Below are 26894 nucleotides of genomic sequence, written 5' to 3' on the forward strand. Positions count from 1 at the left end.
TTTGATAAAATTCACTACTTTGACAGCAGAGTCTAGCACAGATTTTAGATCATCAGGCATTTTCTTAACTGCCAGTGCCTCACGGTGGGATGCTGCAGCATATCCAGAGCGACCTCTCTGATCTGTGCAACTACACCGCTGTCAGCCTGTCATTGCCCTGGCACTGTCTGTACAAACACCAACACATTTTTTCCAGTTGATGCCATGCTCTTCAATAAATTCATTCAGAAACAGAAAAATATGCTCTCCTGTAGTTCTTGTTGGTAGCGGCTTACATAACAGAAAGTCCTCATGGGACATGCCCTCAAAATCATATCTAACATAAATTACCAAATTGGCCAAATCAGTAGACTTATCAAATTGTAGTGAAAAGCATCTGCTCATCTTAATGCACTCTATCAGCGTACTTCTGACCTCATCTGTCATATCAATAATTCTGCGAGTGACTGTGTCATTCAAAAGGGGCACCAGGACGAGCTGTTTAGCAGCTTTTTCTCCACACATAATATGCGTCAGCTCTTTTGCCAATGGTAAACAAAGTTCTTCACCAATATTGTGGCGCTTACCTGCTTTAGCAATCCTCAGACTAGAATAGTAAGATGCTTTTTGGGCTTTGGAATATGGAGTAGCACTCTACCTTATGGTGGACTTGTGCTGCTTCAGATCAAAGAAAAAAATTAACAGGCTTATCCTTCAAGATCGCATGTTTCGTGATGAAGTGCCGCCTCAGATGCGCTGACTTTATGCTCTCATTCCTGAGAATCTCACAGCACACGACTCACTGTGGTCTTGGCTCTTCCTCCTTCCTGTAAGTAAATCCCAAATTTAGATAATCCTACCGCCTTGTTGCCGTTTTCCAACGCTTGCTAACACCAGCAGTGCTGACTATATCAGGTTCCCCAAATCCGGGGCTACGCCACTGATTCATACATAAATACTCTTTACAGTACACGTTGTAATATGACAATGTAATATAATTGTGTATATGTCAGTTCTATATAAACCGATCTGCCATAACATTATGACCACTGGCCTAATAATGCGTAGGTCCCAAAGCAGCCCTGACCCGTCGAGGCATGTACTCCACTAGACCTCTGAGGATGTGCTGTGGTATCTGGCAGCTAGACGTTAGCAGCAGATCCTTTTAGTCCTGTAAGTTGCGAGGTGGGGCCTCCATGGATCGGACTTGTTTGTCCAGCACATCACACAGATGCTCGATTGGATTGTTGGATCGGACCACACGGGCCAGCATCAGTAAGCCTTGGCCGCCAATGACCCTGTCACCGTTTCACGACTTTTCCTTCTTTGCAACACTTTTGATAGGTACTGACCACTGCAGACTGGAAACACCCCACAAGAGTTGCAGTTTTGGAGATGCTCTGACCCAGTCGTCTAGCCATCACAATTTGGCCCTTGTCAATGTCGCTCAGATCCTTACACTTGCCCATTTTTCCTGCTTCTAACACATCAACTTTGAGGACAAAGTGTTCACTTGCTGCCTATCTACATAATTGATGTCAATCTACATAATTGATTTTCCACAGTGCCATCTGTGATAGCATTGCTGATAGTGGTTTGGCATGCTCCCACAATGTCCCCTAGTGTAGTTTGAAAGAAGCCTGTAGCATAATAGGCTAACGCGGCACATAATTGTCTCCACAGTGAGAGGATGGTTGCGTGCAAATCTATTATTCAATTTATCCTTCAGCAGGTGACACAAGAATTCTATGCTGTGTCTATCAAACCGATAGCGTCTTCTTGTTCTAATCCTAAGAGAGATCAGGAAAAATGAGGAGGAGGTACTAATGGGACTAGCAGAATTAAAAACAAACAAATCACCTGGGCCAGATGGTATAGTACTTACAGTACTTAAATAAATGAATGAAATTATTTATAGGCTGCTAAGTCAAATATTCCAAATGACACTTAGAACAGGGGGTGTGCCAACTGACTGGAAGACAGCAAATGTCATACCAATCCACAAGAAAGGGGACAAAACTGAGCCAGGAAATTACAGACCAATCAGTCTCACCTGCATCACTTGTAAAATGTTGGAAAAAATTATTTAACAGAAAATAGAGGAGCATCTTAATGAAAACCATATTCTTGGAGATAGTCAACATGGGTTTACACGAGGCAGATCATATCTTACTAATTTATTAGAATTTTTTGAAAATGCAACTGCAGCTGTAGATCATGTGAAAGCATATGATATGATATACTTAGATTTTCAGAAAGCTTTTGATAAGGTTCCACACCAAAGACTGATCCTCAAATTGGAAGCTGTAGGCGTTCCGGGTAATGTAAGTAGATGGATTATGAACTGGTTGATGTATAGGAAACAGAGGTTGTCGATTAGAGGAGTCGCTTCTAACTGGAGTGAGGTTGTTAGTGGAGTTCCACAGGGATCAGTACTAGGGCCTTTGCTTTTTCTAATCTATATTAATGATCTGGACTCTGGGATAGTTAGCAAACTTGTCAAATTTGCCGATGATACTAAAATAGGTGGCTAAGCAGATATAATCGCGGCAGCACAGGCTATTCAAAGGGACTTAGATAACATTCAGTTGTGGGCCGACACCTGGCAGATGAAATTCAATGTGTACGAGTGCAAGGTAATACACGCAGGTAACAAAAATATCCACTATAATTACACTATGGGAGGAATAGAACTAGATGAAGTATCGCATGAGAAAGACCTAGGAGTCTATGTGGACTCCTCACTTTCTCCACCCAAACAATATGGGGAAGCAATAAAAAAGAAATTGGGCTACAAGGCATTCAAAACGGAAAACAGGAGACACTTCTATACACAGAGTAGTCACAATCTGGAACAAACTCCCCAGCAATGTTGTAGATGCTGATAATTTGGGAACATTTAAAAATAGACTGGAAAGGATCCTTGGATCTCTTAGTTATTAATGGACACCAAACGAATGGCCTCCTCTCGTTTGTAAACTTTCTAATGTTCTTATTAAAAGGTGATCCGGAAGGTCTAGAAAGTTCCGATGGAGTCGGAAAGTGTAGGGCTGGCATCGTCTTCGATGCCTTCGGGCAAAGAGAAGGACGCAGGGATCAATATCTGCCATTATAATTTTAATTGTCATAATAGTCCACTTTCTCTTTTATAGATGGCAATATGGTGTGCATTCAGTCCAATTGCATCATGCATGTGTGATCTGTGATTAGTAATGAATGATTGACTGATGCTACGTTATTACAGGTTTCGTGATGCTGTTGAGTTAATGTTATATATATATATATAGATTTATTTATATATGAAATTGGCCATATCTCCCCTTCAAAAACATATGAAACATTACATTGAATAGTTTTATGGGTTCTTGTGTCAATTAAATTGACCAATTAGTGGCAATTGCTATTAACATTCCAATCTTCTTTCTATATTGTGTGTGTGTCAATGTAACGGTGCAGAACAGTACAGTAGTGTATCATTATCATTTCCATGTTATATAGGCTACTGTGTCTAGGATAAAGGCATAACGTTGGCCACCTGCTACTAGATAATTGATTGTTCAGATAGTTGATATTTTTCTAGAATAATATTTTCTTCAAATCCTAAATGTTTGTGCTACATTGTGAATTTTTTTTTTTTTTTTTTTTTCCTCTCTGGTGTGGTTTTTTAACCACCCAACGTGCAGTGCACAAACATCATATACTTGTATGTGTACTGGCTTGCAAGTTAGATAACCATATATGCCTGTAACAATATTCAATAAATCTCATCCAGACATCTCCAGATGCTTTACCTTTTTGTGTACATCTTCATAATAGCAATTATACAGCTGCTGACAGCAGTGTAATTCGATTTAGTGTTCATGTCTTAATAGTCGCCTTCACTCCCAAATATACATATATATTTTCTATCTATATTTACTATCAGCCCCTCTAAAAATATTACGATCAAAGACGTACGATGTAACGGAGAACACCTTCCAAACTCTGTCCCCCATTACGTCATTTTTAGAAACACCATTTTCCAGCCCTCCTGTAACTGTCAGTCAAGAAACACCCCCAAATAGCCTATAGAGAGAGATGCGTGAATTGTAGAAATTCTGTACTGTCCAAACATTTGGTACAAAATACATAAATCAAAATCCACATTCAATCCGTGGTGATTGCGTTGTATCCAAATGTATCATGCATGCAGACACCCCCCTTATATAGGGTATAGGCTGAATATACATCATTGTAGTGAGTACGAGTGAAGTGTAATATACACTCGATAGTAGGCACTTTTCCCAAGAAAGATCTGATAAGAAGGAATCAATTGTTAAGACATGAAAGGAAGAAAGCAAGAGCAGAGTAAACATGTCATGAAACGAAAATGAAACGAACACTGACATATTGCTGAAAAAATAACCAATATAAAATGACATATTTTCTCTCTGTGCACGAATAATAAGCAACATTATTTTTATGTGGATGTTGGGCGCAACATCTAATGTATTATTACGCACACTGTACACCAGTTATTTCCACTGAACACACAGAGCCGCAGAGGCTTTGAATGAACCCGGAGCAGCGCCTGCGCAAACCTGTGTCGGACGGGCTTTCTTTTCACTTTACCTTAACCGCGAGGGGCTTTAGACAACTCCAAAGTTGCGAGAAGGTCGTTTTGCGGCACAAATCGGGTTAGATTTAATACCACGATAGTTTAGCAGTGCTATTTCCATTCGCAGACAGGCCACTAATGCTTCTGCAGCGTGAACATTTTTTATTTAATCCTGCCCTAAGTCTAAACCCACAATGACAAGGATAGCAGAGCCTCACATCGCCTGAGGGCTACAGTTGTGCTGGATTGGGGTCCCACAACAATTCCTCTGCTTGACTCAGTAAGTCCCGTCGAAGCAGAAGCTGCCATGGATCTGCGCTGATAATTTGTGCCAGTGTTGCAAACAACAATTGTCTAGTTTTTGTTAAAATGTGCATTTATTTTTCCACAAAGTCTGCATATAAAGGGATGTATTCAGAATCATATTCAGCATCAGAATACCAAGTGCTGCATCGTGTTAAGCATGGCTCAGATTTCAACTTTATTATTATATTTCTCGGGCGTCTGGTGGCCAAGATTTTATGAGATTTTTTAAGACTACCAAATGGAGGCTCAACCCTCAGGTTGCGAGTCTCATTTGGGAACAATACGGGAGGGTTTCAGATATACCTTTTTGCCTTACAGGAGACATCACTCTGCCTTCGTTGTTTCTTGATGTGTCTAGGGGATGATGCACTGGCACACCACTGGCCATTGAGTCTTCTCTACGCGTTTCTGCTGGTGACTCTACTGATACTTTGCCTACAGAAGTCTTACTGGTAGCTCCATGTTGGCCCAGGAGACTGTGGTTTGCATCCCTGATGCAGCTCTTGTGGGGCCCCCCATGGGAACTGCCTAATTACCGAGACCTGCTCAATCATGCACTGTGTTATAGTGACACTACAACCCATCCAGCCTGCAGCTATAGGTTTGATGGCCATCTGAAAAAGTAATCTTACACTTTGCTAGGGCAGCCTCTACTTGTTCGCATAATGGGGGGTTGTACCAGCATTGGTGTTTGGCAAGCGACCAGGATCCCACTACCTGTACTATGGCAGTGATCTTGCGGTTTTTGCAGGATCTTCAGGATGACGGCAAGATGCCTTCCACCCTGAAAGTGTACTCGGCAGCCATTTCTACAGGTCACGTGAAGGTGGACTCAGTTTCTCCCGGAGCTTATTTTTTGGCATGTCAGTTTTTGAACGAGGCTCGGTGGTTGAGGCCACCGAAAAAGAATGTTGTGCCCCAGTGGAAGTTGAATGTTGTGTTGCATGCTTTGATGAAACCTCTCTTTGAGCCAATGCATTAAACTGTTGTCTCTAAAGATGGCTTTTTTTGCTAGAAATCACTTCCGCTAAGCGTGTAAATGAGTTGCAGGCTTTGTCTGTATCCAGAGTTTGTTTCCTTTTTTCTCATGGTCGGTCCAGGGTAACTTTGCAGACTAAACACAATTTTCTACCCAAGTCCATTTCCATGTAAAAATAATGTGATATATTGTAACAATTGTAAGTCACCCTGGATAAGGGTGTCTGCTAAGAAAAGGAGTAATATACACTCACCTAAAGGATTATTAGGAACACCATACTAATACTGTGTTTGACCCCCTTTCGCATTCAGAACTGCCTTAATTCTACGTGGCATTGATTCAACAAGGTGCTGAAAGCATTCTTTAGAAATGTTGGCCCATATTGATAGGATAGCATCTTGCAGTTGATGGAGATTTGTGGGATGCACATCCAGGGCACGAAGCTCCCGTTCCACCACATCCCAAAGATGCTCTATTGGGTTGAGATCTGGTGACTGTGGGGGCCAGTTTAGTACAGTGAACTCATTGTCATGTTCAAGAAACCAATTTGAAATGATTCGACCTTTGTGACATGGTGCATTATCCTGCTGGAAGTAGCCATCAGAGGATGGGTACATGGTGGTCATAAAGGGATGGACATGGTCAGAAACAATGCTCAGGTAGGCCGTGGCATTTAAACAATGCCCAGTTGGCACTAAGGGGTCTAAAGTGTGCCAAGAAAACATCCCCCACACCATTACACCACCACCACCAGCCTGCACAGTGGTAACAAGGCATGATGGATCCATGTTCTCATTCTGTTTACGCCAAATTCTGACTCTACCATCTGAATGTCTCAACAGAAATCGAGACTCATCAGACCAGGCAACATTTTTCCAGTCTTCAACTGTCCAATTTTGGTGAGCTTGTGCAAATTGTAGCCTCTTTTTCCTATTTGTAGTGGAGATGAGTGGTACCCGGTGGGGTCTTCTGCTGTTGTAGCCCATCCGCCTCAAGGTTGTACGTGTTGTGGCTTCACAAATGCTTTGCTGCATACCTTGGTTGTAACGAGTGGTTATTTCAGTCAAAGTTGCTCTTCTATCAGCTTGAATCAGTCGGCCCATTCTCCTCTGACCCTTAGCATGAACAAGGCATTTTCGCCCACAGGACTGCCGCATACTGGATGTTTTTCCCTTTTCACACCATTCTTTGTAAACCCTAGAAATGGTTGTGCGTGAAAATCCCAGTAACTGAGCAGATTGTGAAATACTCAGACAGGCCCGTCTGGCACCAACAACCATGCCACGCTCAAAATTGCTTAAATCACCTTTCTTTCCCATTCAGACATTCAGTTTGGAGTTCGGGAGAGTGTCTTGACCAGGACCACACCCCTAAATGCATTGAAGCAACTGCCATGTGATTGGTTGGTTAGATAATTGCATTAATGAGAAATTGAACAGGTGTTCCTAATAATCCTTTAGGTGAGTGTATATATATATAAAAATTATGGTATTGACAATACATTATTTTTCACCACAGTGAGGTGGTATAATGTTTTCCGGCACAGCCCTATGCCCAACCAACCCTAACCAACAGTTGCAACTAGCTTTATTTAATTAATGTAATGATTTGCCGTGATTTTGCTAGCAATGGATACCATGTGGCCATTACAAGTCACAAGTGGCAATAAACTTCTAAGAATAAAATATTATGATCATGTAGTTGGCATTATAAGAGATAAATAGTCACATTATTAAAATGTACTTAAAATTAGAATGCATTTAAACTTTTCACAATGGCCTGTGCCACTGATGAGTAATTCAGATTGCAGATCTGCTGTATCAGCTAATATTACTGTCAGACATTTTTACCAGTTTTACGAATCATCAATTCAGGGCAGATACCATATTCATCCTTATAAACGAGCATGCCCTAATAGAACCGCACACCTCTATTTCAGATTTGTTTCTCCCCCAGTGATATCTAGTTTTGTTTACATTATTCTTCATGATTTTAGATTTTTTGGGTGCATGACCCAAGGTTATTGTTGCTCATGTATTGTGAACAGATTCAAGTAATGAATAAACACAGTCTATCCTATTTACTAAAATAAGTTTAACTTAAGCTTGAACTGGAATACTTAATCACCGTCGATGTCACCCACTGTATCCGGACTATCCATGCATGAACTACATATATCCGCACAATAAATGGGCTAGAAAACAAGGCACTCTGAATAACAATAACATATTTAACATAAAATAGCACCTGTTCGCTGATTTCTGGTTCTGGTTTTGTAAACGTGATATCCTCATACACAAGAAATAAACTCAAATGTGGTTGCCATTGATAGACTTTCTGTTATAACAAGGTCAAGGATGAATGTGCATGTGCATGTCGTCGAGTTTGGATGGAAACGGACGAATATTGTAACTTTTTAACAACATAAATGTGTCAAAATGATGACGTTGTGGGCGGTAAAAATCTATTTTGGGGATTTTGTACTTAATAGACACGGATGGAAAGGATCTTGTAATTTCACATTGTGCGTCTATTAGGACAAATATAGTATTCCCTTCTAAGCTGGCTGATTAAAAATTGCTCCCACATTTATTTATATTTTTGTTCTGAAATGCACATAGTTTGGGATTCCAGAGGAATATTGGCACAAACAAATTCTTAAAATAACATCTCATCTGCATTCATAATTTTCTTTCCACTTAATTTTTTTGCAGTCTCATAGCTGTCAATTTCAGCCTTTTGTTTTTGCATTTTTTGGACTACTGTCAGTCCATTGTTAACTTTCAAGTGTGATCAATGATAAATGATAAATTGTAAGTTTTAAAAATAAATTATTACCCATTGGTGTACAGAACAGAAAGTGAATATTTTTTCATTGCAATGTCCTTGACTCCATGTTTGTCTCAATTTACTCACTAACCATTGCATCACATCACTTACCATCATAATTGTTTTTTATTTTCCTAATTTGTCAAAGCATAATGTTGATTTCTTAATTGTGAATCCGATTACTACAACTGGAGTGACTACAGGGACATCTAGGCAATAGAAGTTGAATTACAATTGATGACAAGAAGTAACTATAAAAGATAAAACTAAAACAAATCATATCTGGAGTCCACTTAATGGTTTGGGTAATTATGGCCTTTGTACCTTTTCCTTCCAAGCCTTTCCTTAATTTACTTTTATCTAAATTGTTCTATTTAATTAGTCAGCCAGACAGCTGACTTTTTAACCAATGGCATTTTGCAGTTTTAAAAGCAAGAATGTAGAGTCATTGGGGTTGAACATACTTTGATCTAGTTGTGCACTACAGACATTTATGATTCTCTGCTTCTTTTCTAATCCAATTTCCTATAACCCAAAGGTTGATTCCTCAGCTGTTTGTCAGCTGAGTTTTTCAGTTCAGTCACAATGTCTCTATAGTCCTCAATGCAGCCACAGCACAAACAACTGCTGAACCATAAATGTTGACATTCATAAGGAATTGTGCACTTTCTTTATAGAAGATATTTGGAATGGATTATTGATTTTACAGAGACCACTGTCCCTTTTTTATTTTATTTTACAGATTTCAAAGCCATGACTTGCTATAGCCATGACAAAGTGAAAATATCGTTTCTCCTTTTTCTTTTTCAAGAGCTATTCATTTCTGAATAGTAGTCTGGTGGGATACAATGGCCTCTGTGACACATTCTCTCTCCTGTTCTTCTTTGTCCCTGGTTCAGAGAGACTGTCCTCTTTTGTGAGTTTAAATGCAGCTCATTATACAGTCTTTATTTAAAATCTTCATTTTATATGGGTAATTAAAACACAGCAGTCCTTTGAAGTAAGAGCAGGGACCCTTTTTTGCCTTCAACAATAATCCTTTCTACTTGTATGTTAAGGGCTATTGAGTGGGGGACCGTGGGGGTGGTGGATGAAATAAAAGCAGTTATGTAGCCTTTGCAAATTGGGGTTTGAAAACATTTTGCTTTCCTTTCATTCTGCACATACCGTGCTTATTTATTTCAGTGCTTTCATACTTTAAATTGCGATCTGTTTGCTGAAAAAAACACACAGTACTTTTTTCGGAGCTCTCCAGCAGTAGAACCCTGTTTTTTAAGCAATTCCATTGAATTGACTAACTGGAAGTTAATTCCCTTTAGTTCAGAGCAGAATACTTGACTAAGTGGTGGCACAATACCAGGCACAAAAAGGAGCAGGCACCTGCCTTATATTTTAATATAAAGTATCCAACTGTACTATACTTTCTGTGTCACATTCTCCACTGGGTTCCACTGGGCTCCACCAAGATGCCAGAGCAAGGGTCCCAGTGCACCAAGCCTCACTTGCAGCGCTGCTATGAACATGCTAAGCACCAGGAAAGACCTTCCTGGGGAAACTGAGGGCTTCTCTCCTGCCCTGTGAACATTCATGGGAGGAGGATGTGGTTTCCCACTAACCCCGCTTTGATGTGGAAGACTTTGAAGAGCCTGGTAGAAACACGGAGGACAGAACTGAATTCTGCCTGTGTGCTTCTGTGGGAGAAAACCCACCTCCACCACCTATGGTGGAATCCAGAGATTTCCTGGCAGTGATACAGCATGTGGACTGCTGTATAAGTAGGAGCAGCTGTCCCACCGGCCTTCCCAAGCACTTCCCTTGCTGCCAGACTTCTTAACACAGGTCCGGCCCCCTTGCGGCCACCCAGAATCGGCACACACCCGTGTGGTAGTGAGGCCTTCTGCAAGGTTCAGGGTGCACAGGAAGCTAAATATGTGGATTTTCCTCTGGTGGATTCCACCATTACCGCCATGTTCTCACTGCCACCAAATTTGGGGTATCCACAAGACCTACCCAGTGTCAAGTGACAGAGTCCCTAACTAGGTGGACCTGCTAGTGGGGCTGATGCGCCACGGATGCTCCCTGGCAGATGTGCATGATTTTAAAATGCATACAATTACATTAACTATAAATGCATGAACATACATTCCTTTAAATCAGTGGTTCTCAATCCTGGTCCTGGAATACCCCCTACCCTGCTGTTTTTTGTTAATAATAATTATAATAATAATATTATTATTATTATTATTATTATTATTATTATTATTATTATTATTTTATTTCTTAGCAGACGCTCTTATCCTTGGCGACACAATAGTGTGTGGCTGGTGTGATTTGTTGCAAACTATTTTTAAATTGTGTAACTGATAAAAAGTTCCTTAATAAGATAAGTTTTTATAATATTATACTTAACATAAAACCCCAACAGTTTAATATAATTAAAAGGTTCTGATTTAGGAAATTATCATTTAAATTAAGGCTTCAATTGTTTGAACATTGTTTGTAAATGCCGGGGTAACTTTAAGATAATTATCATTAGACTGAGATGTAAGACTTTACACGACTACAAAGCGATGCTTGGAATCCAAAGTACTTAGCATTAACTGTGACACGTAACAGACTGATAATGGTTTAGCTAAGTTAGGATAGGAAGCAATCGGTTTGCATTTGTTAACATGAATTAACATTGGGTAGCTATATGTGTGTGCGTATGCAGGGTACGTTATCTACCTTTTCTCTCTCTTCAGAAGCCACTATGTATGGATGTTATCAAGGTCCTCTGGCGTTTTAGAATTAGTTCAGGCTGGGAGGAAGCAGCGCTACAGGACTTTCAGGGACCGCCCCACCAGTATTAATAGCCATGAGCCGATACTGGTTACAAGTTAATGAAATGCAAAATAAACGCTACTTACATTATGTAACATTATGTAACCTAGTGGTAATGTATAGTACATGCATGTAGAACTAACCTTTTTTAGGACTTTTTTAGCAGTGAATAATCTTTGAAGTAGAATGAACAACAGATAATTACTCAGCAACACATACAGTAGAACCCTTGTAAAGGAAACACTAGGAGAGTACATGGGTTCTACTGTTCTATCTTCTCTCCGAGAAAAGAAAGCTAGAGTGACTCCTCACACAATTATTCTGACTCCAGGGGGCAGTAATAACATACAGTGTTAGTCTGGTTTAATGTTCTAAAAAGAAAAACTGGATTTATTAGGATTCCTTGGTGGTTAATGTTCAATTAATTGTTATTTATTGAGATCTGCTACTTTATATAAGTATGTAAAAATATTAAAATAGCAGATTGTGCTAAAGAAAGTGTAAAATTAGCACTGAGATTTACAGTAGCTTCCAGTTGTATTTAGTGTGTCTAGTTGCCTTAATAACTTACTACCATAATACTTTAGATAGGTAGGAACATTTCCTTTTTTTATGGGGCGGGGGGGGCGGTGTTGGGTCTGTTGATTGCTGGTTTCAAATTGTATGGATAATGTGTATTTTAGTTGCTACTTGCTTGTTTGAATACTGAATACAAGTTATTGATTGTATGTTATATGCTACATAGAAAGGTTAAGAGATGTAATAATGCTTGTAAAATTGTAGAAGGAAGCTACTTAGTAAATATAATTGTGAAATAAAAGGCCAGATATCCTTCCTCCAGACAATTTATATTGGCCAGGTTTTCTGTTTACACTAGTGTGTGGGATGATGGACTAATAAAGCAAGGCCTCTCTATCGTGTAGCAATAGGTTTGTTTTGCCATGTTTGTCAAATGAAAAATAAATGTTTTTGATAGGAGTAGGAGTGATGTTAATGGTTAGTGAAGGAGGAAACTATGGAGAATGTTATTTCCCTTCATAATATATTTTATTTATAGTTTGTTTGTTTGTTTGTTTAATTCTTACATACAATACAGTTAGTTTAAAGTTTAAAAGCCAAACATGCATATATTCAAGGCTAACTTCAATAGAGCTTTCTACCTCTCTACCTTATGGCTTACTAGTAATTTTCTGTGTCCAAACTGGTTTATATTTCAGATTCCACTATGTACATATCTGTTTTGTTTTAGGACAGGCCAGAGTTTTCCTTTATCTTGGAAGCTCTTCAACTGGTGAAGGTGTATGTATTGTGTGATAAATTAATTTTGGTTGTTTTCATTTAAATATATTGGTCATATATTGGTCACGCAGCAAGAAAAGAAACGTCCTCTCACTTTCAACTGCTTTTATTTTCAGCAAACAAATATTTGTATGAACATAAAGAGATTAAACAACTAAGACATAAACTGAACAAGTTTCACAGATGGAAATGGAAATGGAATAATGTGTCCCTGAACAAAGGTGGGGTCAAAATCAAATGTAACAGTCAGTATCTGTTGTAGCCACCAGCTCCATTAAGTACTGCAGTGCATCTCCTCCTCATGGACTGCACCAGATACTGACTGTTACTTTTGCCAGTTCTTGCTGTGAGATGTTACCCCACTCTTCCACCAAGGCACTTGCAAGTTCCCAAACATTTCTGGGGGGAATGGCCCTAGCCCTCACCCTCCAGTCTAACAGGTCCCAGACGTATAAAAAACTCAGAAGTTTTATTCATGAATATCAAATCCAACATTTACATTTACATAGCACAAATAGAGTATTTAAATTTAAATACGACCACAAAACATTAATATTATTGCTATACATAATAAATAATAATGCTTTTTTTTCTAAACGTGCACACTGTAGTCAAAACATAAATAACGATATAGCCTACAATAAGCAAAAAGCTCAAAAACGGCATACAATAACGGAATGAAAAAGTGCATATGTAAATATTGGAATAATGCCCCAAAGCAATATTTTATAGTTCAGAAATAACTATTGCATTTATCAAACATAATTGTACACTAAAGTAAACATTTTCAACACCATGTAAACTTTGTTGTCAACATACAGTGCTTGTATTCACTGTAGCTTTGTATTTCAATAAACTATTTACTATATATTTAGCCTGCATACCTGACAGCTCAGGACAGTCCACACAGGACACGTTTATGCACTTTCCCTGCATGAGCTCATACCTCACACTGCATTTTGACAGCCCTCTCCAGGTGAACACTTTTACTCCACAAAAATATAGCATCGCAATAAATGCTCCTCCGCTGATTATGTCCATGAATAATTATTTTGCGTGTGATGTGCTGCGCTATTGCACTCTGTACTATGTGCAGTAGCAATCGTGTATTGATCAGTAGAGTAAAAGCACTCGGTGCCATTTGGACCTGGCATTTCACTCGCAATGTTTTCACACCACTGGCACAAACCCACTAATGATCTGTCATTCCCAGTATCACTGATGCCCCTGAATCAGTCATGTTCATATACACGGCAATTCCAAAATGAGCTCTCTTCAGTCTCCATTTCGAATCCATGATTATTTGCAGGTAATCACTGTATCCACTCAATATGAGCTCAAACCAGCAAGTGAAAATTTCATAGCCTCGCTATAGCGCACTGGATTCAAAATCTACTGATCACAGGACAGCTGCATTAACCACGGAATCTGAACCAGCTATTCTGAACAAATTTATAGTTAATGAATTACTCAGATATTCAAACATAATATGTAATTATTGTTGTTAATAGTTGTATGAAATGCTTTATGTGGTACTTAAAATACGCAATTTTGTTACACTTCTCTCTTCTACTTTTTGTAATTTTACATTTTGGTGTTTTCATGTACTAACATGCAATTTCTGATTGATTGGTACAGCTATTCTGGACAGACATTTGGCGTTTTATAAGTATAACCTGCATTCTTTCAAATGTACACTCACCTAAAGGATTATTAGGAACACCTGTTCAATTTCTCATTAATGCAATTATCTAACCAACCAATCACATGGCAGTTGCTTCAATGCATTTAGGGGTGTGGTCCTGGTCAAGACAATCTCCTGAACTCCAAACTGAATGTCTGAATGGGAAAGAAAGGTGATTTATGCAATTTTGAGCGTGGCATGGTTGTTGGTGCCAGACGGGCCGGTCTGAGTATTTCACAATCTGCTCAGTTACTGGGATTTTCACGTACAACCATTTCTAGGGTTTACAAAGAATGGTGTGAAAAGGGAAAAACATCCAGTATGCGGCAGTCCTGTGGGCGAAAATGCCTTGTTCATGCTAGAGGTCAGAGGAGAATGGGCCGACTGATTCAAGCTGATAGAAGAGCAACTTTGACTGAAATAAGCACTCGTTACAACCGAGGTATGCAGCAAAGCATTTGTGAAGCCACAACACGTACAACCTTGAGGCGGATGGGCTACAACAGCAGAAGACCCCACTGGGTACCACTCATCTCCACTACAAATAGGAAAAAGAGGCTACAATTTGCACAAGCTCACCAAAATTGGACAGTTGAAGACTGGAAAAATGTTGCCTGGTCTGATGAGTCTCGATTTCTGTTGAGACATTCAGATGGTAGAGTCAGAATTTGGCATAAACAGAATGAGAACATGGATCCATCATGCCTTGTTACCACTGTGCAGGCTGGTGGTGGTGGTGTAATGGTGTGGGGGATGTTTTCTTGGCACACTTTAGGCCCCTTAGTGCCAATTGGGCATCGTTTAAATGCCACGGCCTACCTGAGCATTGTTTCTGACCATGTCCATCCCTTTATGACCACCATGTACCCATCCTCTGATGGCTACTTCCAGCAGGATAATGCACCATGTCACAAAGGTCGAATCATTTCAAATTGGTTTCTTGAACATGACAATGAGTTCACTGTACTAAACTGGCCCCCACAGTCACCAGATCTCAACCCAATAGAGCATCTTTGGGATGTGGTGGAACGGGAGCTTCGTGCCCTGGATGTGCATCCCACAAATCTCCATCAACTGCAAGATGCTATCCTATCAATATGGGCCAACATTTGTAAAGAATGCTTTCAGCACCTTGTTGAATCAATGCCACGTAGAATTAAGGCAGTTCTGAATGCGAAAGGGGGTCAAACACAGTATTAGTATGGTGTTCCTAATAATCCTTTAGGTGAGTGTATAATTAATTAATAACACAGATATTCAAACACAATATTATTAATAGTTAACATTAATAGAAAACATGCTTTCTATGGCACTTATGATCGGCTATTTTTTGCACTTCTCTCTTCTACTTGAAATGTATTCTTGTCAATGTTGCATAGGAAAATGCTTTCTGTTCATCATGTATTTGTTGCAGTTCTCTCTTTTGCTTTATTTAATAATACATTGTGTGTTATTTTCATGTGCCAACAATGCATTGATTGGTATCTGTAGGCCTTCTTGAATGATTTCAAATAATAAATCCGCAAGCAGCCTAAATATCCATATGTAGAGTCAAGTCAAATTGATTTTAGCAAAAAATTATCCGGACCCCATGAGGTCTCATTTGAACAAATCCACTACCTAATATGAGTTTGACACCCCTGGTTTAAACCCTTTACAATAAAGATCTGTAAAGTTATTTGGATTTTTACAAAATTATCTTTAAAATACAGTGTCCTGAAAGGGACGTTTCTGTTTTTGCTGAGTAATTATATACAGCTCTGGAAAAAATGAAGAGGCCACTCCAAGTTCAGAAATCAATGTTAACTGGTCTCTTATTGTTTTCCAAAGCTGTATATCTCAAATGAATAACCCTTTGACAAATTAATAGACAAATCATAACTATCATAATCATAATATCAGTAATGCTAGGAAAGATATCAATAATCTATTAAGTGCTTTCTGGTGCTTTCAAACTTTATGCCTTTACCGTAAAGCACTGTCAATATAAAAAGTGCTGGGTGGAAGGGGAAGTTTAAGTTAATATCAAATTTTGCCATAAAATACAAAAAAAAATGGTCCTTTTTTAATTAAAAAAGTGTATTATGCTTTCTAAGCATTTGTGTAATACATATTTGTAAATGTATATTTCATCTGCCTATTTTCATTTTATTTTTGGCCCTTTAATTCAAGGCAACACTGCTTAACATTTTTATCCTTATTCTTGTATTAACACACACAGCCAACTAACTCAAAATCCCATGAAATTGGAAATCCACTAAGATCTTGTTTAATTTTCCTTTTTTTACTGAGGCTACTACTACATACATTCTTAAAAGGGCTCCTGACCTAAGCCTTGCAATTGAGATAAGATTAACCATTTAATGTTCTTGGTAATATTAGATTCCTGGAAACATGTTTAGAGCATAGTTTTTTTAAGAATAAGAAACACTTGAACACTCATTTGAAAAAAGAGAATATAAACTAACTTTTAAGGAGTACTTGAGAACAATTTACTTTTTTCAACTTTTAGTTTTTTAGTAAATTATTATTTTATATTTTTTCCTACCTTGTAAATTCATTTTAACAGTTAACGTCACTCAAGATGAAGCACTGTAAAGCTAATGACTCAAAGATCAATCTTGTTAGTTTATTTGTTACAATTTGATCTCCATGGTCCGATAAAGTAAACCTTTTCTACATTATGGTCAAGAATTTGAGAGTTAAAATGTTGATGTCTCATAGAAAAATTAAGGTTTCCTTGGAGGTTATCTATTTTTCCAGTCTATTCTGGTCAGTTAGTCCCTTACAGCTCTTAATTAAATTCTGGTTAGATGCTGTGTTCTTGATGATGAACTGCATGTCTCAAGAAGTGACAATAGCTTGCACCAGTACAATATTAGGTGCCCATTCTTCCTGGTCCATTGTTGTTAGCCTTAGTTCTGGAGTTGCCTGTAATTGAGATTACATTACATTCAATAAAATGTATCTCTCTAATAGCGGAAAACAACTTCAGTTGACTATAATTAATAGTGTTGGCAGATCAGTTCCAGATTTCAGTTTTTGAAGGTTTTTGTTCTCCCCCAATATATACACAATTGCCACTGTTTATATTTTGCCCCCATTGCGAAGCCCCCAGTTTCACATTAGTGTATTGTCATGCCATTCTGTACCCAACACCTTTATAATGCCAACTATACTGCATATCTCAATGCCTGTCCCAAACTTTTAGGTATGACTAGGGAGAACTGGTTGTATCTACACTTTACAAATAAAGAATGTTTGGATGCATTTAAGGAAAGCTAGTATGGTGCCAGGCAGATTTAAATTGGCATACAATTTGAGGTCATGTTAAGGATAACTTTTTATTGTTCCTTTCACTTCCTCTTATTGTTCTTCTTCTGCTCCTGCTACCTATTAATTGTCTTATTTTCTTCCTCTTCTTCCTTACCCATCTTTTTGAGTATCTGTGTAACCAAACAAGGCAACAGCTTAACAAAATACTTTACATATGTTTAATTATAAACACAACAAAATAACTTTTTCACAATTTACTTATTTTAAGCAACAAGGATCAAATTTCCTTCCTGACCCTAACAAAGAAAGCCATGCCCTGTTTTGGCCATTTCAACCACAATGTTCTCTTGCTATGTAGTGCCCTATTCTTGGATCAGAGAGATGTTCCTCTTCAGATAGCTTTCAGCCACATACATCTTCCTCCCCAGCATTGTGTCTATATAATGTAATTCAACCAAGACCTATAAATACGTAAAAAATACAAATCTTCACTCAGCTCATTCACTTCCCTCCATGACAGTGGGAATTGGCATTAAAATAGAAGATTGTGTTATTGAGTTATATACTTTAATAATCCTTTGTGATAAAGGATAAACAATATTTAAAAAATAAGTAAGAGGATCATTTTAAAATACTTTGCAAGCAATCTTTGGGCACCCAATAATAATTATCAGAAAAATGTATATAGTTGTTGGTACAGTGGCTCAGTAGTTAATGCTGCTGCCTCACAAATCCTGAGACCTGAATTTCATTCCTGTCATGGGTCCTGTGTGGAGCTTGCATGTTCTCCCTGTGGCTGCATGGGTTTTAACTGATTCTCTCCCACATCCCAATGACATGCTAAATTGCCCTGTAGTCATGTGAGTGTTGTGTGTGTGTGCACCGTGCTGCAATTGACTTGTGTTCTGTCTAGGTTAGGGATGGATGAACACTAGGTATGAGGGGAAGGGATATGGAGATGCCAATTCTGCCATGCTTTAATAGGTATCCTCAATCAGTGGTCAAAGGTAATTTTAATCCTTACTGTTTCAGCCAGTAATTGGTCGAGTTGGATTGGAATGAATATTAGAAGACTCTGTAGATTCCAAGAACCAAAGATGGGTCATCCTTGATTTATGGTTTGTTCTATTTGAATGAAATGGACACTTTTGTATAATTAACAGGGTTGTGTTATGGACATTTGGCATCTTATTTAGGTAGAATAAAAAATAAAAAATAACTGTCAGAAACAAGTGATCTTAATGATATATAAGTCTCAGCTGCTTAATCCTGTAGGCCAACATTGTGTCCTGTCTCTTTCCCATGCCCATGCATCTTTTTTTTTTTCTTGTCCCCACTCATCTTGATGAAAATCTGAGTGTACATCCCCAGCCCACTCTCTCTCCTTAATCCTTCCAGCACTTCAGAGCTGATTAGAAATCATTAGGTTACAGCTTGTATTTTCTGATCCAAAGTCATGATTTTCTGCCCATTTAACTACAACAAATTGTTTTGGATGTGCTAAAGCAGTTTCTCAGACTTATTTTCTCTTTGGGAAGGTTGCTTTTCATTATTGGACTTTGGGTCACCTAATTGGTAAGATGAGGTGTGAGCTGAAAATATGATTATGGAAATGATTACATTGCTTAAAAGCTACTTTGAACCATACAATTTATTATGATTATGATTATATATTTTTTTGTCATGGTTCAGCATTTTAACTTAGAAATGACACTGTAGCTCTCCTGGACCAGGGCTGGTGAGTCCTGCTGTAGAGTAGTACTAGATCATCCTAGGCAGATGAGACCTTTATTTAAAGCCCAAAACCTTAATATATATATACAAAAAAAAAACTATATTTCCATATACTACGTTATAATACCATTCTAAAATATGTTATACACTTCATGTATTGTCATTTTTTTTTCTATGCTGCCTATAAACCACAAATCAGAAAGTGCACATTTTTCAGTGATGTCACTAAATTGAACATTTACTAAGCATCACCATAAACAAAACATGCAGGATTTCAAATATGGTATTATTATTATAAGTTGTAGTATTTAGATATGGTTAAACTGTGTGTGGTGAACTTTGGTGGGAACTCCACTGTGAGTAGGCATAGTATCCATCATTTCACAAAATATCCCATAATAAGGCATCTTTGGGTTAAATCTGTAAAAAAAAAAAAAAAGGAAAAAAAAGGATTATTCTGTAATTTGTAGGGATCACTTCACCCCCCCGGCAGCTTTTCAAATATTGAAGAAGTCTCAATGGGGTTTACCAAGAAACGCAGATTAAAAACTAGGGGCCCGATATTCACGCAATTTCCTCGCAAAATGTGTCACGCCAAATAAATGTGACTTGGCCAAAAAAGGAGAGAGACTCCACAGTGCACGGTTATTCCCACTGTTTGAGCACAGCTTTGCATAGTTATTAGATGAATGTGTTGCTGGTATATTCAGTCTAATTAAGGCTTACACGCAATTCAAATTTGATTGCACTATGCGCATGTATAATGTCAGCCCGGGGGGTAAACGCGTAGTCTGCTCCAGGGGGGCTCATTGAGACAGTAACAGAACACTAAGTTTTGACCGGATTTCAGAACTGCCTAACGATGAATCCAGTATATATTTCTGTTATATCAACCACAGAGAAGTTCAGATCCAATTATGTAGAATCGTTGTGCATTAGTACACTGTAAACAGAGTTTTCCATCTTGACGTTTTGAGCTCTCTATGGGTGTGTGTTGCATCTACCAAAACATGGATGGTCTTATTTTGATCAGTGGACTATCTGGTTCCAGAATGTCATAATTATCAATATTTTCTGAGATTTTGTATTCCTACTCAGACCAAGTATCCCCCCACCCCCCTCATTTCAGAATGCGGAGGGGGGGCATAAATGCGGAGGGGGGGCATAAATGCGGAGGGGGGGGGTATAAATTCCACATTTTTCACATCAGAGAGTGCTTCACATCGTTAGAAAGCTGAGTGTCTCAGCTTTGATGGGATATCAAACACTTGGTAAACAACACAACAGTGAAGAGTACACATGGGATTAAAGAGAAGCACACAGATTTGGTGCCCTATTAAGGGTACCAGAGGGGTTTGTCAGCTTAAGGGGTTAAATTTTGTTAAAACGATTCCATGATTTATTTTTTATCTCCAATAGTTTATTTGTTCTATGCTTTAATTTCAGAGTACATTGAGACATTAAACTGCATACATTTTAATAAAAACAGGAAAAATTGAGGTTCTAAAACTTTTGGCCGGTAGTGTATATAACAATGCAACAAGGATAAGATCAGAAAACAAACATCAACACATCTAATACTTGTCACCAAAAGCAGAGGCTGACTCATTACATTAATTGCAAAGTTTCACTGCTCTTGATAGAAAAGACCTTTGGTACCTTGTCGTGCAGCTCATAACTGAAGTTAGTTGCCTTGGTCTTCTCAAATTGTGATGGTCCTGAGTTGGGGTAAGATATTCATGCAGTGGGCTGATTGGGTCCCGTAGGAACTACTTAAAAGTCCAGACTGTAGCTCCCTCCCTCCTCCTTTCCAATGTTGGAAAAGAGATCAGTGGAATGCCAATGATACAGCTGCTGCGTCTTTGCATGTCTTTTAAGACTTTAATGAGACCTTAGTGAGTACTGTGCAGAAAATTAGTATAATAACTCTTCTCAGTTAAAATATGTTCATGTCCACTTTGGGCATTTCGTTAGTGTTCCCTCTATTTTTTGTATAGCCGAAAACATATTTTCTGTGTGGGGTATGGACTTCATTCAAGCATCTCCAAACATACCACCCCGTTTCCTGTTTTAGCTTCTGGGCCAAGTTACCACTAGTAGTTCCTTGACATCAGCTCCAAGATGTTTTTGAATGGTGTTGTATGCATATATTCCATATTCATTTTAAGATGAGTGAAGCTATTTTGACTCTTTAAAACCAGATGACCTTTAAAGCTAATACATTCAGAAAAGAAAAAAGAAAAGATTATCCATAACAGGCTATATTCCAGATATGACAAGTTTTTCTAAACCTCTGAAGCTTCTTACAGGTGACATCCATTCAATGTTAGTTTAATTCTGAATCATACATCAAATGTCATTCATATGGTAATCAGATGGCTACATTGTTCAGACTTGTACCAATCAGCTTATACAAGTATAAGCTTACAGGAGTCTGTTAACATTTGCTTTAGGTCTGATCTGCTATGGACTGTGTCAACTAATACTATCCTTGTCAGAACATTTCAAAGCTGAAAGAAGATTCAATGATGAATCATTATGAGCAGGTCTATTTAGAAACCACCAACCTAACCAAATCCTTACGTACTTAACCATCAATAGCTTGCCAAGGTCTCTGAATCAATTAGCTGAATATCTATTCTGTTTCTGTCACTTCTTTGAATACATGATTTTTTCATTTCTGTTCTTTTAGATATCTAATGGATGGAGCTGAGTCCAGCTCAGAGGCATCTGAGGAAGAGGAGAGTGAGGAAGATAATTCTCATAGAAAGGTAAGAGTCATTGCATTTATTTGAGTTTAACCCATAAGAACCAATATATGTGTACACCTTGTCCTTGAATGCTCCATAGGTTTCATAGGGGTTGGGTACTTTTAATTAAGATGCTTAGGGTGTTATCTAGGTAGTATTGTGTCAGATTCATTTATTAGCTATATATTTGCCTTTCTTCTACATGCATCTTCAATTGGACTGAATCTGAAGGAATTACTACACTGTTACTGCTTTTATGCCATCTTCTGTCTCCTGTTCCTTACCCATGCTTCTACATGCATTTCTGTCCTTCGGCCTCTCAAATTTACACTTGTTTTTTGTTTTAGTATTAACCCCTTGAAATGTTCTGGATATATGGTACATTGTAAATTCGTTTTTGGAAAAAATAGTCACCTTGGATAAAGTTAAATGACTTCATAATAATATAGGCAGCATATATATATATATATATATATATATATATATATATATATATATATATATATATATATATATATATATATATATATATATATATATATATATATAGTCTTGGAGTATATTTGGAGAATGATTGTATACTAATTAACTTTCCACCATTAAAAACAAATAAACAGACTATTTGGCTCCACAATGTAAATCTTTCGGTTCACTTGGAAATGGTAATTACATTGGTCATAACCAAGGCCAGACGGAATCTGCAGGCTCGGATTTTTAACGAAAAAGCACGGAATCCACTCAAGCCCGCGGAAAATGTATAAAAATAAAACTTAAAACATGACGAGGGAATTTAAAGTATTACTTACTGTAATATAACAACAACATCCCACAAGTAATAGCATATCATGCAACACATGTGCTGTAAAATAGTCTCTAATCTGCATTCTGACCAGTGCGCTCTGGAGCAGCGTGTAATCTGACACCTGCCTGATCAGCTGAGTTCCAGGGCTTTCAGAAGGTCTTTGGATTGGCTAGATATTTGTGCGTCACGGTCTGTGATTTGGTAAAAAATTTAAGATCTCTATGCTGATGACAGATACATAGTAATGTCTGAAGTTCTGCAGTTGCACAAACGCCAGCAAAGACGCAAGGTAAACAAACCGCACATGGTTCTTTTCAGCAGAATCTCAGCTATGCAGCTAAAAACGCATGTATGTATCACAAATTGTTTCCCCGTAAATTTGTTCAGTTAATATTAGTCTATGTTAAAATACCTTACTATTAGAAGACGTGGGGAAATAATAACCGCAGTAATAAAAGCAGACCTGTCAACTCTCACACATCTTGTGTCAGACTCATATTATTATTGTTTCCCAATATTATCACAACTTTTTATTGTCACAATTTCAAATTAACTATAAAGGTTGTGACCAGGGCCGGCCCTAGCCTTTTGGGGGCCATAGGCGAGATATGATTGTGGGGGGCCCCACCTCGCCACAAAACATTTTAGTGGTGCCCATCTTTATGGCAGAGAGAAAATGTTTAAGTAAAACTAATAGACACAAACATTTAAATAGTGCAGACCATGTATTGCACTTTAACATACACTGAAATATATGTAGTAATACATACAAATGTAAATAGTACACTGTGCACATTGAAATAACAGCAATAACTAATAAAAAGTTTAGGTAAAAAAAACCACCTATGCCATAAATACTCAGTGCTGAAAATACTATATTACACAGTGCACATTAAAACACAGAATGTATTTAAAAAAATACAATACTATCGAAAATCATTTAGCTGACCACTGGCAAACTAATGTAATAGTTTAATCATTATATTATCATCATTTGGATGGCAACTGCAGTAGATAAGCTATCAAAGTGATGTGACCCTCCACCACAAAACCAATCACATCACCAACATTTTCAAAAATTAGTTTATTGAGCTGGATTATTGCTTTATATAGAATAGTTAATTGCTCACAAAGTTATGACATTTTAAAGTCTCAGTACTTGGAATATACAAAATGGATGTTAAAGTTCCATTGACATTTTCTTCATAAACTCCTCGGCAATATACACTTATATCCATCATATTTACATGAAATCTAGCATACATATCCCTGACCTTGTTTTTAGACCTCAGTCCAGGCACTATGCTCAATGAAATCCCCCTCTCCCTCTCGGGTTTACATGGTGTTAGTTTATTGCAATAGAGACGAGTTGCTGTTTACCCGCAGCCATGCAAAGGGCAATGGAGTGAGTGTCTTATGCATTACGCCTTGTTGTTTAATACTTTAATGATCTTACCGAGTGTTTTTTCACGTCACTGACGGAGCTACAGTCGTAAATAGAATTGTTTGATAAAGTTAGGATTACAAATCGATGTACAGTAGAGAACAGTGCACAACAGACCCACAACAATATAGAGAGCATAATGAGAATAGGAAACGTGCACTAGTGTGGGAGGGGCAGCTGAGCCATGGGTTACAGCGGGGCTCTGATGCGAGAGCTGAGGTGGAGAGAGAGAGATGACATCTTTTAAAAGAGTGCAGACAAGAAGGCGCAAGGTAGTGGCAAGTATCAGACCTTATTCATAATTTCACCTCACTTGTGTCGAGTGATGCTTGTGTGTGACCTCAGTGCATGCAACAAGCTAACTATTATTGAACTAATTTTCAATCGGAATCAGTAACTTTGAAATCAGCACAACATACCATGTAAGCAGGTAACTAGCCAACCAAATGTTAAGGAGCAATGACAGAATGAATGACCTGCTGTTCTAAATGCTGCTGCAGTCTGATAATTGATGCATTACATTTTTGCACAACTTAAAAGAAAAAATGTGATGCTCCACCACAAAAAAAGACAGAAACATGCCCATTTCCACAGCAAGCAGTTTATGTGCAAATGCTACTGCCTGAAATAATATATCCGGGAATGGTCACATCTTAAAAGTGCAAGACAACTGGTCCATTTATTGTGTGTTGCTGATGGGTAATTATTTTTACAAATTTAAAATAACCTATAATGTTAAAAATCAGATGAGTATGAAAGGAACAAAACTACTCTAATGGATTGGATTTAGCATCCCTGCTGTAAAGGGGATACTGGCTGATTTTTTGTGTACATCTGTTTAGATCAAATAGCTATGTTTCTTATTATCAAAAGCAAAATGTAAATATGTCAGTATTGCTTTATAGCTGGTAAAATATTTTCATTGTTTAAACACATGTAGTTGGCTTGTATCGTATTTTTAGGCTTAAATCTAACAGATGTACATATTGGTTGTATTACTGAGGTGTAATACAGTAAAAATAATAACTCAAGTATTTATTTTATGTTGCATAAAGCAATATAAAATTAATTAATGCAGATTTTCCACAGAATTTACAGAAAAAGTTATGCAGAATTTAGACTAAGCTTCTGCTGATTCCATCTGGGCCTGGTCATAGCTATCTGAGTACATGCATCTTCTGTTTAGATAATGACCAAATAGGGGCTGATTTCAGGTTGTAATTAGACTACCTAATGTTATTTTTACATAAAGAAATCCAAGACTAGTGCTAATCTGGGTATGTGAACATAGCAATAGAGTAAAAATGTGACTGTTTTGTCCTCTATTCTAGAGTTCCAACTTGAACAACAAAAACAACACTCCACAAAAAAGGACCTTGGGGGATTTGGAAAGGCCAGGGACCTCAAGGGGGATTCCAGAGGATGAGTATGGGGGCTCCACTGATGAAGACAGGCTTAGTATGTTATGACATTTTTATCATCATCATCCTCTCTCGTATGGTAGTGCATACAGCATACACAATGGTGAATGGTGGTCTTGCTGACTCCAAATGTCTCTCCCACCACCCTTTACTCTGCCCAGCTGGCCAACTATTAGAGCACAATGTCTATGCAATGTCTATGTTTGGCGTTTGAAACTAGAGGACAGTGGCTTGATATTCTTAGACCCACAAAGGGTCCAATCACTCGGCACAAACTTTTTAAGGTTGGCTTGGGAATTCTGAAATGTCCATTGCTGGCATCATGATCATATGGCGAAGTACTTAATTTCTGCGCTGTTGTCTTCAGAAGATGACATGAACCGTGGCAATCAGTTGACACACAAATTTTAAGAACTTGCCCAATATTAATACATTATCAAATTTGGGGGCCTTGGCCTAGCTGGCCAGCCATCAGGAGTAGGCTACAGGTTGAAGTGCATCGACAATATTTCTATGCGCAAATAAAGTTTTAGATTAAATCAACGATGGAAATGCTCAACATTTATTTTATTTGACAATACAGAATGCATGTGACAAAGTGCTTTTGCAGGAAATTGACAAAAAATTTATATTTTTACATATTTTGTTTGCTACCAGTCAGTTGGATGGAAACGCACCTTGGCATATACTTTTTATGCAAACTTAAAAATTGTTGCACAAAACATGTTCGATAAGTGGATGGAAACCTAGCTACTGACTCACAAGTTACAAAAAGGTTCTGCATCAATACATCCAGGACTTCTGCAATTCAGAGCTGAGAAGCTGCCAGTGAAAGTAGTTACTTACCCCCTAAACTGGCACCATTGGTAGACTGTGCGTTATGATAATTATTCATTGAAGAGAAGGAAAGCCTGTCAACTGTTTGTGGAAAAACATACTAATAGTAAATGTTTTACATTAGGACCACTTTA

At 38.0% G+C, this 26894-nt stretch overlaps 1 protein-coding gene across 2 annotated transcripts in view; it reads left to right on the forward strand.

Annotated features, from left to right (window-relative positions):
* xrcc1 (X-ray repair complementing defective repair in Chinese hamster cells 1) overlaps nucleotides 1–26894 on the forward strand; it is a 145868-nt gene that overhangs the window by 76515 nt on the left and 42459 nt on the right. For both annotated transcript variants that reach the window (XM_066719475.1, XM_066719476.1), the window contains exons 11-12: nucleotides 22199–22277; nucleotides 25834–25960. In XM_066719475.1, the coding sequence (XP_066575572.1) occupies nucleotides 22199–22277; nucleotides 25834–25960 (206 nt within the window). The remainder of the gene's footprint in view (nucleotides 1–22198; nucleotides 22278–25833; nucleotides 25961–26894) is intronic.

Source organism: Amia ocellicauda, chromosome 12 (genome assembly GCF_036373705.1).
Source record: "Amia ocellicauda isolate fAmiCal2 chromosome 12, fAmiCal2.hap1, whole genome shotgun sequence".
Lineage (NCBI taxonomy): Eukaryota > Metazoa > Chordata > Actinopteri > Amiiformes > Amiidae > Amia > Amia ocellicauda.